We start from the raw sequence: 16,826 nt of genomic DNA on the forward strand, positions 1-16,826 counted from the left end.
TCATCACTGTCAATTAGTATGGAGCTTATTTATAAACTATAGAATTCACCACCTCTGTGACTTAAGAATGTCTGTGAGAAGCTAAGTAATGGAAGAAAGAAAGCAGGAAAAGCTTACACTGAGGAATTAACTGTCTGTGACTAGGAAATCAATGACTATTTTGTTCCCCAAATATGAAGTGTGATGCAATTAAGAAAATGTAATGGCATAGGTTCTCTCTCTTTCTATGTTTTTTTTTTTTTTGTTTTTTTTGGTACCAGTCTTTTCAAATGTCTGATCATATATGGAGAATTTCTGCACTTAGGATTGTGATATAATTTTTTAATGCAAATAATTAATTGTAGTGTGCCACATACACATTATAACATCAACCCCCTTCAGTAGTGCAAGAAATGTATCTGAAGGAATCATTCCACCCCTCCCCCAACTCACTATCCTATGTCCAGATGACAAGATTTCCTCATTTCCAATCATGTATTCCTCGTTACTTCTGTGAGATGAAAGCAAGCTCCCTTGTGTGTACAGGGAGATCTGCCAATTACCTTCCAACAGCATTTCTAGTTTTCCATGTGAACACTCCTTCCTTAATTTAATATATGTCCTTAAGAAGTTCAATTGCTAACTAACCAACAGAATTTTTCTGGTAGCAAAAAGCTTAATGTAACTGTAGTCACTGGTAAAATGCTATTGGATTATCCATCAGGATGGATATATGTGTACACACACACACACGCAAGCATACATACAACCACACATACACATTATACAGGATGAAAACTTGAAGGTCTCCTCAAATCTTAAAAAAAAATGTCAAAAATGGCATAAGTAATGTATTTGTTACTAAGCATAGCTGAATGGGACCCTGGCAAGAAAGGTTATTTATTCCCTGTAACTCAATCTTCTCAGAAATTATGAACTGCTGATTAGTGCCATGGGACATGGGGCTAGAGGCATATTTCAGAAATTATGATACATTTTTCGGTGCATATTATGTTAATTTAATTTCCTTTTCCCTACTTTAAAAGAAAATTGCAATTACCAATCTTTACTCATAACACTTGGTTAAGGGCATCTACATTTCATTTTGTACCACCAGAAGCCAAAAAAATTTTCTGAGTTTAAAAACATCACAAGGGATTAGGTCATAACTCACCAGTGCTTTCTAGCACAGACACAAATAACTTCTGAAACTTGGTATGATAGTTTTGATTCGCACATGGAAATCTTATTACCCCAGGATGGAATCACATTATTAAAAATAGCATGTATAGGAAGTTTTAAAAATATTTGAAGCCAACAAATAATACACAGGTAATACGGACACACAGATTCACACTGTTGAAAGACATCTGGATTGATCACAAAGACATTTAGTCCATCATATAAAGATTATACTCTTTTTAAACATGAATTTACAAGACTTTTCTTTATGGATATAGTTCTGACATAATGATGCTTTAATAGGTCTCTCCTTGTCTTCAAATAAGATGAAAAAAAATTACACCACTAACCCCTGACCTTCGAATCTTAACAAGCTAAAAGAGGGAGGGAGGGAAGAAGGAAGGGGGGGGGAGGGAAGGTGGAGGGAAAAGGGGAAAAATGGGAGGAAAGAGAATAACCCTTTCTTAATTCCAATACCTAACTCCAATCACTGAAGAGAATTATGTTACAGTGTAATTCCTTCACATATTCATAAACAGTATTTCATGACGGAATTTGTAGTTACTTTGTCTTTGGCAGACAGGAAAACACAGAAGAAAATTTTTTAAAAATGGAATTTTCTGTGCATTTCCGTTTATCACAATGATGATGAATTTCTCAACTTACCCCCCAATACTGAGTGGACTGGCTTTTGTCTCCTGAAGAAATCATTTTATGTTACTCATAGCGAAGTCCTCTAAAAGCCCCAAATTAGCCATCAGGCTGAGTGAGGCCAGGACTGAGCTTGGGAGAAAGGAAAGTAGCCAAGTATAGTTGGGCTGCCTATAGGGAACGCCAGTTGGGTCGACGGCGGACTAACGGGGGGAAACGGAACTGCAAACAGGTAACAGATTATAAAGCAACATGCAAACATTGTTATTATTATTGGTAAAAATTCATTATAATAATAACAATAGTTATAACATTTTCAACATTGATCATTTGATCCACACAACCAAAATGCAACTATACGGAATGGAAATCAACAGATTAGTAGTCAACTACAGGTCTGCTTTGCCTAAGAGCTGTGGATAAGGAAAACCAATAGCTCCAAAATTCTTCCCTGTGGAACCTGCTAGAAGGCTCACCGAAGCCGCAATAGTTTCTGCTCTTGGAGTAGAGATTCAAGCTGACTATTTTGCATTTGTTTCAAAACCTTAAGGAAATAATATTCTCTTTTCCCTCAGTATTGACCCTACCACTTCAAGCCATTTTAATTTCATTTCAATAGAGGAATTTAAACTAAAATTTTATATAACTTATTTAATAGTATTCCTTAAGAAAGACAGACTAAAAAGCATGTGCAAAGCTATACATCCATTCAGTGGATTCAAACACATTTATTAAAGGAAATCTGCACCAAAACACAGTTCTGGGACTAAGTTTGACGTTACCTCTGGTACTCCTAATTTTCGGCATGCTTCCAAAAAGTTTTCCACATTTCTTCTGCATTTGGCCATGCTAAGTTTGGGCTAGAAATACAAATATGCAGAAATAATGAATTATTAAGAGAGAAATAATTTTATTAACAGGTTAAATTTTAAACTTTCTAATGCCACAACTAACACATGTTCATGGGAGGAAAAATATATATGCAAAAAGAAGACAATAAATATCATCTAGAAACATCTACCTAGAGATAAGAATTATTAAGATTTTGGATTCTATTCTTCCAGACATTGTATATGCTGTGATGTGTGTATATGTGTGTGTGTATAAAGATGTAAGTAAATGGGGCACCTGACTCATTCTACGACGTTGCCTGGGTTTAGGGTAGAAAAGCACTTGCTATAAATACAATAGTTAGAGATTCAACCACACCATGGGCTGAAGAGTCAAAATGGCACCAACCTGGTATACAGAAAATGGACAATAGTAGTTTTGCGAATGAAAAATTAGACTGCTTAATGTTGACAATAATGTGGTTAGAAAAGGCACCCAGTGCTGTCAGGGCAGTGATGATGGTGCAAACAGAGGGTTTCCCGGGGGTCAGATACTCTGCTCCGGGCTAAGTGTGTACCTGTGGAAGCCAAACATGCAAGCCACATGGTCGCTTAGCTCCAGTCCAGTGGGAACTATTGGTAAGCTGAAGGAGATTACAGTACAGTATGGTATAGGTCTTGGTTGTGACATGACGATAAGGAGGGTAAAAAAAAGCAGGGAAAAGAATCTAACTCCGTTCTATAGGGTCAAGAATAGCTTAGCTCCGGAGATGTTGAAGTAGGGAGAAATGGGAGCCTGCATGGTGAGCTTCAAGGTGAGGGGATGTGGAGAGAGGGTAGGGAGCAGCCTTCTGCATTAGAGAGCACAGCCTGCGCAGACACTGCACGGACAGTGAGGGCTCGGACCAGGACCCAAGCAGGCTCCAACGTGCAGCACGGCCAGGCTGCTCAGAGGAGCTCTGAGACACTCACTCAAGAATGTTTGCTAAGTGGACATTTGGAAACAGCCCGTATCTCTAAAAAGGAAAACTGTGATATGAAAACATAAGCTAAAATATCTTACAGTTATTAAAATGGGTATTTATGAAGGAATTTTGATGGCATGAGGAAACTCTAGATTTTGGTAAGTTTTAAAAACTACTAAAAGGTATCCACGAGGAGCTCGGAATTCAGGAACAACTTAAATGCAGAAAGGATGCTAGTAGTTTGTAGAGAATCCAAAATGTTAACAGTGGTCTTCGGCTTATGGAATAAAGACTGCTGGGTTTTTTGTTTTTTTTTTTTCCTTCCCCCGGAGTTTCTGTATTTTCTCTTGTTGGGCATTATTTCCCGTTATTTTTTCAATTAAAAAAAAATTATTTAACAAGGGAAATAGGGGCTCTTGAGCAGCTCAGGCAGTTAAGTGCCTGACTTCACTCAAGTCATGATCTCAGGGTTCTGGGATCAAGTCCCACATCGGACTCTCTGCTCACTGGGGAGTCTGCTCCTCCCTCTGCCTCGGCCCCACCCCGTGCTCCCACTCTCTCTCTCTCCCCATCTCAAATAGATAAGTAAAAATCTTTAAAGTAAATAAATAAAAAAGAAAATAGGTCGACAATCAAAAGATTTCTAGATGAATGCAGCATGTCCTGAAGGCTTAATATAAAAATGCTTAGTACACAATTCAGATTCACTATGAATAATACAATTATAGATTCAAATTGGAAGCTATGAGGAGTCATAGTTTCTCATAATTTGGGAACAATTATGAAATAAGAATTTGGCATAAAAAACACTGGAAAATTTCATACTGGATTCTAGGACAGAATTTGCTGCCCAAACTAAGGTAAGCTTGAGACAGATTTGAAAGAGAAGACAAACTCATCTTTTTCCCCCTATGATTTCCTTTTTTTCTTTTTAAGATTTTATTTATTTATATAAGAGAGAGAGCGAGCATGCACATGAATGGGGGGTGGCGGGTGGAGGGAGAGGCAGACTCCCTGCTGAGCGTGGAGCCAGACATGGGGGACTCAGTCACAGGACCCTAAGATCATGACCTGAGCCCATGGCAGAGTGACTGAGCCCCCCAGGCGGCCCCCCATGCTTTTATGAGGTAAATGTGGTAAAACTTTTCAAAGGGAAAATGTGTTCCACAATATAGAAAGGAAACTGACAGCTGGAATGAGATCCTCAGCTACCTAATGCCAAGAGAAAAGAAAGCACAAAAAATACCACTATGACCTTCTTAATGCCCATCAGCCAATGTGATGAGCACTGGGTGTTACACACAACTGACGAATGATTGAACACTACATCTGAAACTACTGACGTACTATGTGTTGGCTAATTGAATTTAAATTAAAAAGAGAAAAAAAAAGGTAATGCTATGGTAAGGCTTTCCTGGGAGGAAGGCAGGGAGAAGAACATTCATCATGTGGTATTCTATGAGCACTGGGCCTTGAAATTAGGGGCTCCGAATTTTTCGAAAATCTGCTCTACAAACACCAATAACAATGGCTTGCATTGTGCCTTATTTTATCCTCACAGGAACATTTCCATGACAGAGAACAAATCAAGGTAAAAAGAGGTTAAATACTTGCCTGAAGGGGCACCTGGGTGGCTCAGTGGGTTAAATCCTCTGCCTTGGGCTCAGGTCATGATCCCAGGGTCTTGGGACAGAGCCTGAACCTCACATCCAGCACTCTGCTCAGTGGGGAGCCTGCTTCCCTCCCTCTCTCTCTCTTCCTGCCTCTCTGCCTACTTGTGATCTCTGTCTGTCAAATGAATAAATAAAATCTTTAAAATAAATAAATAAATAGATAGATAGATAGATAAATAAATAAATACCTGCCTGAAGTCATATGGCTTATAAGTAGATGTGGCATTTGTACCCAAACCCTGCATTCTTAGCCCTTAAACTCTTCCTCCTTTCTTTTTTTTTTTAAGATTTTTTTTAAAATTTATCAGAGAGAGAGGGGGAGAGAGCGTGCACAGGCAGACAGAATGGCAGGCAGAGGGAGAAGCAGGCTCCCTGCTGAGCAAGAAGCCCGATGTGGGACTCGATCCCAGGACGCTGGGATCATGACCTGAGCTGAAGGCAGCTGCTTAACCAACTGAGCCACCCAGGCGTCCCAACTCTTCTTCCTTTCTTAATGAACAGTGAAGGGTGTGGACAGAAATTCTTCTTTCTTGTCCTCATGCCTGAACCTGACCTAGCCTCCAGAGACAAGCTGATCCCTGATTCCCAACCCTCATCTGAATGACCATAAAATGGACTTGGTAGCTCCCTTCAGGGTGGAAAGAAACACGCTCTGTGATCTCCAGGCAGAGGCTCCCACCTCTAGCTTCATCTCCCCTACAGCAGAGATGAGGACTTTTTTCTTTTTAAGGTTTTATTTATTTATTTGACAGAGAGAGACAGTGAGAGAGGGAATACAAGCAGGGGGAGTGGGAGAGGGAGAAGCAGGCTTCCCGCCAAAGCAGGGAGCCCGACACGGGGCTTGATCCCAGGACACGGGGCTTGATCCCAGGACTCTGGGATCATAACCGGAGCTGAAGGCAGCTGCTTAACGACTGAGCCACCCAGGCACCCCAGAGATGAGGATTTTTAAGCCATTAGCAGAGTCTCGCAAATCCGCCTTTCTCACTACTGTCCTGGTAACTTGTGTACCTTGAGCAAAGGGAGGCATTGAGGAATCGTTGAATTAATGCCCAGCTGACCAACCTCTGGCTTGATGGGTTATTTAAAATGTCATTTTACATAGAACCCACATCTTTTCAGAGTCATCCTAAATTCTTCAGTGACTAATAAAGGAATGAGAGTCCACTTATTTTTATTTTTTATTTTCTTAAGATTTTATTTGAGAGAGCGAGCGAGAGAGCAAGAGCATGACAGGGGAGAAGGTCAGAGGGAGAAGCAGACTGGAGCTGGGAGCCCAATGTGGGGATGAGACTTCAGGATCATGACCTGAGCCAAAGGCAGTTGCTTAACCAACTGAGCCACCCCAGCATCCCAAGACATTCCATTTAGCAGAGAAGCCACCAACCAAAAAAAGCTGTCTGGAAAGACTCCTCACTGTTTAAGTAACCCCTCGTGAGAAATGAATCTTTACATCCGTACAGCCATAAAAGTTAGCACCCCAACCAGTAATTCCTTTAACGTGATGTGCTTTATCTTTGAAATAAATTCTTTTCTTTTTATTTACATATTTATATATTTTCCCCTTTTTGGTAGATTGCTGCTTCATTTAGAGCTTTTTCTTTCCTGCTCTTCTATGTTGAGATCCTCAGGGACCCTGCTGGCATCTTTAACAAGCAACACTGTACTCCAAAATTTGTCTTATGTGGATGTTAGTTTCCCTTTATCTGGTGTTACTTACAACTGCTGGCGAGGGGACGTGGATGCTTGCAACTGAACGCGGGCGGATGTGATTGACCAGGTGGCAGAGAACCACACCGTCCATGAGTGCGGCCCCCAGGTCTTCATGCAGGCTGACCTTGAGTCTCATCTCGATGCTCTGGGAGAGGAATCAGAGGGAATCCAGTTGTCAACAGGCAACAGAGGGTCAAATACAGTGTTTATGAATTGAGACATTAACTTCATTATGAGGAGAAGAATAGGAACACTTAGAAAACACTTTCATTATCTAACTTTTTCCAACAGATATTGTAGTAAAAATCCTGCTGTAGAAAAACAAATCCAACTGTGCCTAATATTTTTAGTAGGTTGAGTGAATGGGATAATGGAATTACTTCTGGAGTTCAATGTTGCCTCAGCCTTGGCTATGGAAATACAAAACCAGAATGAGGTGATCAATGGAAAGCAGGTCCAACTGGTTCTGACAGTCTGCCAGGAGTAGAGGAGGGATAAAGGGATACTTTTCTCTTAGACTTTGTTTTTGCTGAGAATCAATTTTTTGACTTTAAAAAAATTGAATTTTCCGTTTTGAGTTCATTACAAATTCATACCTGGTGACAAGAAATAATAGAGATCCTGTGGACCCTTCACCCCATTTCCGCTGAAGGCAACAACTTGCAGAAACATACCAGAGTACCACAGCAGGATGCTGATGTGGATACAGTTAGAATCTGAGCTATTTCCATGACCACCTTCCTAATGGTGCATCTCTACAGCCACACCCACCTCACTCCCACCTGGAGTATTGCTTCAGCCCTGCTGTCCTTTGCCTTTCCTTCAAGGCTCCCATGACATGAATATTGGCCATCTGCTACACTCCCTCAGGTCCCTGAGGCTGCTCAGTTATTCTCCATCTGTTTCTCTCTGTTGTTCAGACTAGGCAACCTCTATCACTTCACTGTCACCTCCATTCTGCAGTGGAGCCCCTCCGCTGGGCTTTTTGTTTGGGATAACATGTTTTTCAGCCCTTTACTTCCACTGGGCTCTTCTTTAGGTCTTCTCTTTCTTTGTTAAAGAGTCTCTCTTTCTTTACTGACGTGCTCTACTATTCCTCTTTGTTTCAACCATGTTTGTAATTGCTTGTTGGAGCACTGTTATCAAGCAATTTTTGTCAGGTAATCCTAACATCTCTGCCGTATTACTGCTGTCGGCTGTTGACTATCTTTTTGCATTCAATTTGAAATCTTCTGGTTCTTGGTAGGATGACTGACTTTTTTGTTGAAACTTGGACATTTGCCTATTATGTTAGGAGACTCAAGATTCTATTTAAACCTTCAGTTTTAACTGGCTTTTGGGGACACTGCTCTGGCAGGAAATGGGGGTTACTATCTTATTACCACTGGGCAAATGCAGATATCTATGCTTCCCACTTGATGTCAATTAACTTGATGGAGGGAAGTTCTAACTGCTGGATGCAGGTGGAAATCCCAAGTCCCATGTAGTCTCCATTGACGCCATGGTAGGAGATGGGCTTATTCCCAGCTAGCATGGAGAAGACTCCTGGCTCCTGTTTTGGTCTTCTCTGATACCACCAACCAGGGGTGGAAGTAGAGCCTGCTCCATCTTTGCTGCTGGCATGGATAAGGGAGGAGCCACAGAATTTTTGGATGTTTAGCTGGAGTAAAGCATTTATTGTCTAAAGGTTTTTATCTTGCTAGGTTCTTCCTTTCTTGGTACTTTGGCTAAGATAAGCAAGCTTTTGGGTGGCCTTTTAAAAGAAATTGTGCCCAACAGCATTTCTGGGTTTCCAACTACTTCAGCTCCAGGTCTGAGCTATATGAGGCAAAAAATGAAAACCCACAGAACTCACCACTGTGTCATTTCTATTCCTGAGGGCCCCTGGCCAGTCTGCTGTCTTCTCTCTACCTTTCCGAGTATCCTTATGTTTATTTTGTATGTTATGTCCGTGGTTTTTACTTGTACTTAGTGAGGGAAATAGGGAAAAGTAGGTTTGTTCAATCTTCTCAGAAGTAGAAGTAGAGAAATTAACTTTTTAAACTTCAAATACAAATTTCTATTTTGTAACAGTGGTTCCTATTAAATGGATAACAGCCAAAGAAAGAATGACTTAATTTGGAGATTTGGAATAAATGAAGTGCTAGAAAACCAGTGCATAATACAGCATCATGTAATTCCTTTTCAGAACATTCTTGTGTGTAGACACCTACCTTTCTTCTCCATACTCTTTCAGTCCCTTATTTTACATCATAAATGAAAATGTAAACAACAAATATAACCCAAACTTTAAGATAATATCGTGTCACTCTTTGAGAGGCATCTCTCAGTTTCGATCTTATTTTTTACCTACCTCTGAAAATTCACCTCCCAAACTTACAGCATATGCAAATGCTCTAGGCATACGACAGAGGTCTGACTTTTTCCCTGTGACTAATAAGCCACCCACAGTGACTTAAAGTGGTGGTAAAAGGTTTCTGCGTTTTTAATTCTTTCCTCCTGACTACCTGCTAAATCATATATAAAGAATCATCTGTAACAACACAGATGGGGACCTACCTTAATTTAGTTTAATTTTATTTATGGGATTCATTTCTCATTTGCAGAACTCACTGCCCTCTGAAATTATGTTTATTTTTTTCCTCCTTATTTACCATCTATTCTCATAGACTATAGGCTCCCTAAGAGTAGGGACCTTTATGTTCTCTCCTCTACCCATCTCCTAGAATACTGCCCGGCACACAGAGGCAGTCAGTAACCATCTGCGAGTGAAGGGAGAAGATGTTACCTAAAATCTATCCCCTCTAGCCTTTCTTACACTCCTCTGGGTCATGGCTACGGTACTTCTCCTTGAATATAAAGAACTTATAAAGCAATTCATGACGTACTGACTTTACTAACTAATACCAATGTGTTCTCTGACCCAGGGACTGCTATTTGATCTCTCATATGTTCATGTATGAGCTCTCTCGCTAGATACAAAGACCATGAGGATAGACAAACAGCTACAGAATGCCCACCAGAAGCTGTGTGGGAACAGAAATGCAAACAATAAGGCAGCCATGTTCCCTGCCATTGCCAAGCTTAAAATCTTCATTGGAAAGACTAGTGCAAGACTTCATCCTGGATAGGAACTCAAATGCTTTGCTTGAGTAACTAATTACAAAGTTCTGATCAGTTGGGATGCAAAGTAGGGTAACGATGAACATCTTTAAATTAATGGAATATTATTGCTAAGCAGAAGAATGACAGTGTATTATTTTAAAGCATACCTGAACTGAACCAGTACTAGGTTTAATCCATATGTATTTCTACTTCCATTGTCTCATAGATTCCCCCACAAAACCCCACTAAAATGGGAAGTATTTTTTTAATACGTGAAAAAACCTGAAATCAGGGATGTTATGTGAGTTGCCCAACATCAGTCAGGAGGTGACCTGCATGAAGTCTTTCTGCAGTGCTTCAAAGTCTTATTTTTCAAAAGTAGAAAATGCTGCCTCAATTCTGAAAATGGGTATTCAGTGATGGGCTGTTTCCAGGGGAAAAGCCTGTTCAGCGACGGACTATTTCCGGGGTACCTCACGGAGCTGTTCCACCAGTTCCTTCTCTTCTCTCATCTGTTCCATTTTCCTCCGAATTGTAAACTGTGGGTCTATAGATTCCAAATTTCTCTGAGGTCTTAGAAACACTGTAATAAAAAGGGGGGGAAAAAAAGCCTTTACTGAGTGCCCGCTATAGGTTGCCTTATAGGACGACTTGTATGTAGTTAAGTAAATAAGGCACTTACCACACAGAAACAAATTCTGACTTCACACGGAAAGCTTGATTTGAATATTCTAAAGATTATATTTTAAACTGTACCGAGTTATGCAGACTAACAACAGTTATATTTTTGGTGATAATAGACTGAATTCAGGGAAGGGTGTGGTTCATCCTTGGGACCATGCCAGGCCACAGCTCTGACTGGTGCCCCCTCTCTCATGTTCCCCTGCTTTCATCCTAAGTGTTCATTTATACATGGGGCTTTATGGTCCTTTCATAAATTAAGATAATTTTATTCAAAGAAGAGGACTCTAGAATTGCTTTACACATTAAAAATGTGCACAGGTTAATATTTCTGTTGGCCAAATTTTTTATAAGCCTGAGTTAAGGACAAGAACTAAGTGATACAAGATTACATATTTTAAGTGTGAAGTGGAAAAACTTTCCCTTCTATCATGTCACTGACACTATATCCAAAAAGTTAGTTCTTTAGAAATGACCACAGACTCCTTTTAGAAAAGCTGGCAAGATGAGAGGCAATTTAAAAGATCATCCTTGGCTTCACGTCTTTAAAATTACGACCATCATGAACAGCGACTGACAGCGGAGCTCCCTCTGAAAGGCAGGGGAGGGGGCCTCAGGCTCCAGAGAAAATAAATCCTCGAAACCTCCGAAGGCTAACATTTTGTTAAAGACTAATAAAGAAGGTAAACAATATTCTACATAGGGCAGGGTGATTCCGGCAAGGATTTTAATCACTTTTTATTATGATACAAAGCCCAGGGCAGATTTAAATTTTAATTTTTTTTCTTCCTTGAGATTTTTATCCTGAGACCGTCAACTTCCCATTCACACAGGAGGGAGCAAGGTACTGGTAAGAGTCATATTTGCTCCCCCTGTCCCACAGACCTTCATGGGGGTCTATGACCCACAGACTGCATGGGGGTTTTAGGAGGGTGAGGTGGGTTGGGGAGCCCTCCAGGAAATTCTGGGCAGCCAACTTCAGTTTTAAAAACCACGGCCACAGGGAAGGTTGCATGACTACTGCAATTCCAGTAATTTCAATCACCATAATTTAAATCATGTAAATAGGGGCGCCTGGGTGGCTCAGTGGGTTAAGCCACTGCCTTCGGCTCAGGTCATGATCTCGGGGTCCTGGGATCGAGCCCCGCGTCGGGCTCTCTGCTCGGCGGGGAGCCTGCTTCCTCCTCTCTCTCTCACTGCCTGCCTCTCTGCCTACTTGTGATCTCTACCTGTTGAATAAATAAATAAAATCTTTAAAAAATAAATAAATAAATCATGTAAATAAGAAGGTCATGCAACTTTTATTCTATTCTGACAAACACTTCCTACAGGTCACTTTACTTATTTTTTTTAAAGGTTTTATTTATTTATTTGATGGAGAGAGAGGGAACACAAGCAGGGGGAGTAGGAGAGGGAGAAGCAGGCTTCCAGCAGAGGAGGAATCCCAATGGGGGGCTCCATCCCAGGACCCTGAGATCATGACCTGAGCTGAAGGCAGACACTTACTGACTGAGCCACCCAGACACCCCTTTATAGGTCACTTTAAAAGCTACCTCAATTTGCTAATTTTTTTTCAATTTACTAAGTTTTAAAAATTAAATATAGTTTATAAATATACTTAGAATAGAACAACTTGAGTCCACTCCCTATAATCAATTACTCCATGCTCACCCAACTATGTCATCTTATTCCCAATGTATGGTACACTTTGGACCAAACGACCTTAATAAATGACTTGTGTGGGGGTGCCTGAGTGGCTCAGTCGGTTAGGCGTCTGACTCTTGGTTCTGGGTCAGGGCTTAATCTCAGGATCCGAAGACTGAGCCCCGCATTGGGCTCCGTGCTCAGTGTGGAGCCTGCTTCAGATTATCTCCTTCCTTCCCTCTCACTCTGGCCCTCCCGCTTATGCGTGCACTCTCTCAAATAAATAAGCAAATAAGCCAGTAAGTAAATAAATAAAATGACTTGCATTAAGCTTCTCACATCTCAGTATTTTCTAAGTCAGTTGCAGGGTATGTGAATCAGCATTCTGATACTCTATAGAAGATTAGAAAGTTGTCTTAATATACCCTTGATATACAGTAAATGGAGAAAGAGGGTGGTCTACTGGATATAACACCTTCTGGAACCTCAGGGAAGAGTCAGCCTGGGGCCTGGGTCCCTGTTTCAAGCCATCCAGGAAAGTCACCGGCAAAAAGAGCCAAAGACATGTCACCAAAGGGCTGTCACCAAGACTTACAGAAACCAAACCCCAGGAAGTGAGACCGATTATTTAAAAAATCAAGGCAAGTCCAGCAAAGGAAGTAGGGTAGTGTAACCCAGCAGAGAGAGATGAGCAGTTCGCAGAGCTAAGGGAAATGAGAAAGCAGACAAACTGGGGAGAAGGGAAGAAACTGGAAATGCATTAAGCTTGCCTTTGCATCCTTTCAAGACCAAGGAAAAACTCTACCCATTTAACATAGCACCCAGAAGAGATATGTATTGAAATGTAAATCCACACCCTCAAAGAAAAGAAGTCAACCAAATTTACCAAAAAAGTCAAGGAATGTGAGCAGAGTTGAGTAATTTATACACTAGCCAGCAAGGGGCGCCCCAACATTGTTTAAACAAAGCTAATGTTTTCTTTGGAGGTTTTATTTCCCTTTGCCTTTTTTTCTAGGGGGCAATCTTATCTAATACAGCATGCTTAATATTTTCAATATGTTTTTATTGGCAGATTTCTTTCTGAATACGAAACTATCAGGAAGTTAAATTAACCGTGAGCTTTGTTTAACAGCACACAATTCAAGTATCTACACCTTGTTAGAGCCCTGTGTGAGATAAGATATTACAATGGTGTCTGGGTTTTAATGTCCCAGTATCCCCTTTTCATCTTAAATTCCCATGCATCTTAAAAATATAAAATGCATACTTGAGTATTTGCTCTATGAATGTTAAGCATCACAAAGTGTTAAAACACATTTGAACTGTGTTTTTTTTTTAATGAATACTTCAAATGTACCTAAAATTATTGGAAATCATGACTATAATACTACTAGTGTTCTAAATGGATTAATTACTGTGGACTATATGAGAAATTAAAACAAACTCTTTAAGCTAATAATAAATCTACAGAGCACATAAGTGCTTGCTTATTTTGTAAGGTCTGTTATTAGAGAATCATTTTAATGGGAGCATTATGGTAGCTCCAATTCTATGATGATACTGTTGGTTTTTTTTTTTCTTTTCTTTCAAATCATATTTAAATAATACATGACCAGTAATAATACGTGATAATATGTGACAATAATATGTGACCAGCCTGAACCAAAGATTAGGAAAATTGATCTATAGAAGAATTATTGATTTTTTCCCCCTTAATTTCAATTACTAAATTTTAAGAACCTCCTTACTTAATTTGGGGGGCAGGGAGTTTAACTCAAGGCTACCAGACAGTATTACGAAGAGCAGCACTGTCTGTATCTGTTTCTCGAATCAAATGCCACCCTATTTAAGTGTAAGTAAGAAGGAGAAGAAGAGGAAGAAGAGAGCAGAGTGAGTGTGTGGAGGACTGTGTGTGTGTGTGTGTGTGTGTGTGTGTGTGTGTATGAAGAGATGAAGAAGTAGGTGATTTAAGGGTGAATTAAGATACAGGAAAAATTAGTCTTTCTTAACTTTAATAAATAACATAATTATATAATATATTTTTATAAAATTATTATATAAATTATATTTATATTATAAATTAATATTATAAAATTATATAATTATATATAATTATAATAATATAATTTCTTAACATTTAATAAGTAACTTAACTAATAAATAACATGCAATGAATGGAAAAGATGATTTGCTCTTATTTGTAATTTTTTTAGCAGAAGAGACAAATCTCAAAGCAAAGCCCCTGAAAGGAATGATGAATATGTTTGTGCAGAATGTCAAATTCATCTTTGTAGGTACAGGTCAAATTCTGCAGATTTTTCCATTATCTCTGGTACTTCCTTTACTTTTCTCCTCATCCTCATCCCCGACCTGGGAGTGATCTGTCTATCAACGTACAGAATTCTTTATCTGTGTCTCTCTCATGGCACTGATCACTTTCTCTCCTACATATAGTATAGATCTGTTCCTCTCCATTATGACAGTTTAAGAATTTATGTCTGTTTCCAATTTGTATGTCTCCTCCTGCCCCACAAAGCAGTTTGAAAAATGAAACAAGTCTTTCAAAAATTCTCTCATTCAAAAATCAGCCTATTTGGAGAGTATTTCTGCAAAGATTATCCCACCCTGATAATCTGTCACCTCAATTTTTTCTGTCATGAAAGATCTACGAAAGCTTGGTTTCTAGGTCTGAATTCATTAGACTCTGAAATAAAACTTCTATAAAAGCAGATACCTTGTTTGTCTTTTTCAGAGTTATACCCGTAATAACGAACATCATGCCTAGCACAAGGTAGACAATAGACATTTAAGAATGTGCACAAGAAACCATTTCTCTGTTTAAGAATATCATTTTAGGGGCGCCTGGGTGGCTCAGTTGGTTAAGCCACTGCTTTTGGCTCAGGTCATGATCCTGGAATCCCAGGATCAAGTCCCACATTGGGCTCCTAGCTCTGTGGGGAGTCTGCTTCTCCCTCTGACCTTTTCCTCTCTCACGCTCTCTCTCAAATAAATAAATAAAATCTTAAAAAAAAAAAAAGAATATCGTTTTTAAAAAGGTTCATTTATTTATTTTAGAGAGAGAGCATGGGGGGAGAGGTGGAGGGAAAGGGAAAGAGAATCCTAAAGCAGACTCCTCGCTCTAACACAGGGCTCAATCCCAGGACCCCGAAATCATGACCTGGGCCGAAATCAAGAGTCAGCTTTTCAATGAACTGAGCCACCCAGGTGCCCCAAGAATATCTTTTAGTTAAACCAAGAAAGCTCACTGCTCTACAAGTTGCTTGAAATGCTTATTTAATTATTATGTGAAATGACACTCTTGGTATAGAATTTATCAGTCTATATTATTAAACTTTATTACTTAAATTCAACTCAGTGAGAGATTGCTTCTCCATGGATGTATAGGGTTTTGAAATTTAGCTCTCAGTTTATCCTCAGAAGTTAAGAACCAGGACTGGGAGTGATGTTTAAGATACACAAATACAAGGGCAGCAAAATAAAATGAAAAAATATTGAAAAAATATCCGGGGCTTTAGATCCTGGCTAATGTGAATTAGAAATCTGATTAACGCATTCATTTATTCCCTTCTGGTGTCCCAAAATGAATTAGATACACTCTCTCTCTGCCCTCAAAATGCTCATATTTCCTCTCTATCATTTTTGGGCAATTTATTCTAACCTAGTGACTTTCCCCTGCTTGAACATAACATAAAGACCAGTAAAAATGTAATCAATGTGTCGAGTCCATGTGACACCGAATAAATTAACACCTCTGAGTGTCGATCTAGACAGCTACTGTCTTAAAAACTGTCAGATGATTCTAATGCAAAGCTATAGCTAAGAACTGCTGAAACACCGCACACAGCCTATTTCCTCATTTTTGTATGGGGAAAATAATACTAGAAGGGCAGGATTATTGTAAAAACTTAGTAAATGTCTGTAAACTGACCCAAGATGGAGATGCCCATTCATTCATTCTCCAGTGATAATACAACGGCCAATTTTAAACAAGTATAAATTGGCACCCATGAACTAACTGTAAATGAAAAAGGGACAATGATTCAAAATAAGATAGGAACAAAAGAAAAAGGAGAAAAAAAGGAAGATAGGAACAGTTTTCACTTCAAAGTGAAGGGGAAAGGCATGAAACGGGCAGAGTCGTACTAGGGCACAAGAGCAAAAGAAAGAGACGAAATTGTTCCTAAGAACCAGTTGGCGTGAATCTGCCCCTCCCAGTGCCAGGAGTGCCCCACGGCCCTGCACACACCCACCCATCCTCCCCACAGATCTCAAGGGGCAGAACCCTGGGGCCTGTGGGAATTCAAACTTCCAAGGACCTTCTAGCCAGTTTGCCGTTTTTTATTTCTTTGAAGACAGAGTTTTAGAAAAAGATGGGGAATTGA

General features: G+C 39.7%; 1 protein-coding gene across 5 annotated transcripts in view; it reads right to left on the bottom strand.

Moving 5' to 3' along the window:
* The window catches only part of LRCH1 (leucine rich repeats and calponin homology domain containing 1), a 196,309-nt gene that overhangs the window by 16,996 nt on the left and 162,487 nt on the right, over nucleotides 1-16,826 (bottom strand). For all 5 annotated transcript variants that reach the window (XR_009400036.1, XR_009400037.1, XM_059378050.1 and 2 more), the window contains 3 exons: nucleotides 10,572-10,681; nucleotides 7,001-7,138; nucleotides 2,595-2,672 (listed from right to left, as the gene is read on the bottom strand). Coding sequence is in view for 3 of the 5 variants with exons in the window: in XM_059378050.1 (XP_059234033.1) it covers nucleotides 2,595-2,672; nucleotides 7,001-7,138; nucleotides 10,572-10,681 (326 nt within the window). In the remaining 2 variants the exon portion in view is untranslated. The remainder of the gene's footprint in view (nucleotides 1-2,594; nucleotides 2,673-7,000; nucleotides 7,139-10,571; nucleotides 10,682-16,826) is intronic.

Source organism: Mustela nigripes, chromosome 15, assembly GCF_022355385.1.
Source record: "Mustela nigripes isolate SB6536 chromosome 15, MUSNIG.SB6536, whole genome shotgun sequence".
In the NCBI taxonomy this organism is placed as follows: Eukaryota; Metazoa; Chordata; class Mammalia; order Carnivora; family Mustelidae; genus Mustela; species Mustela nigripes.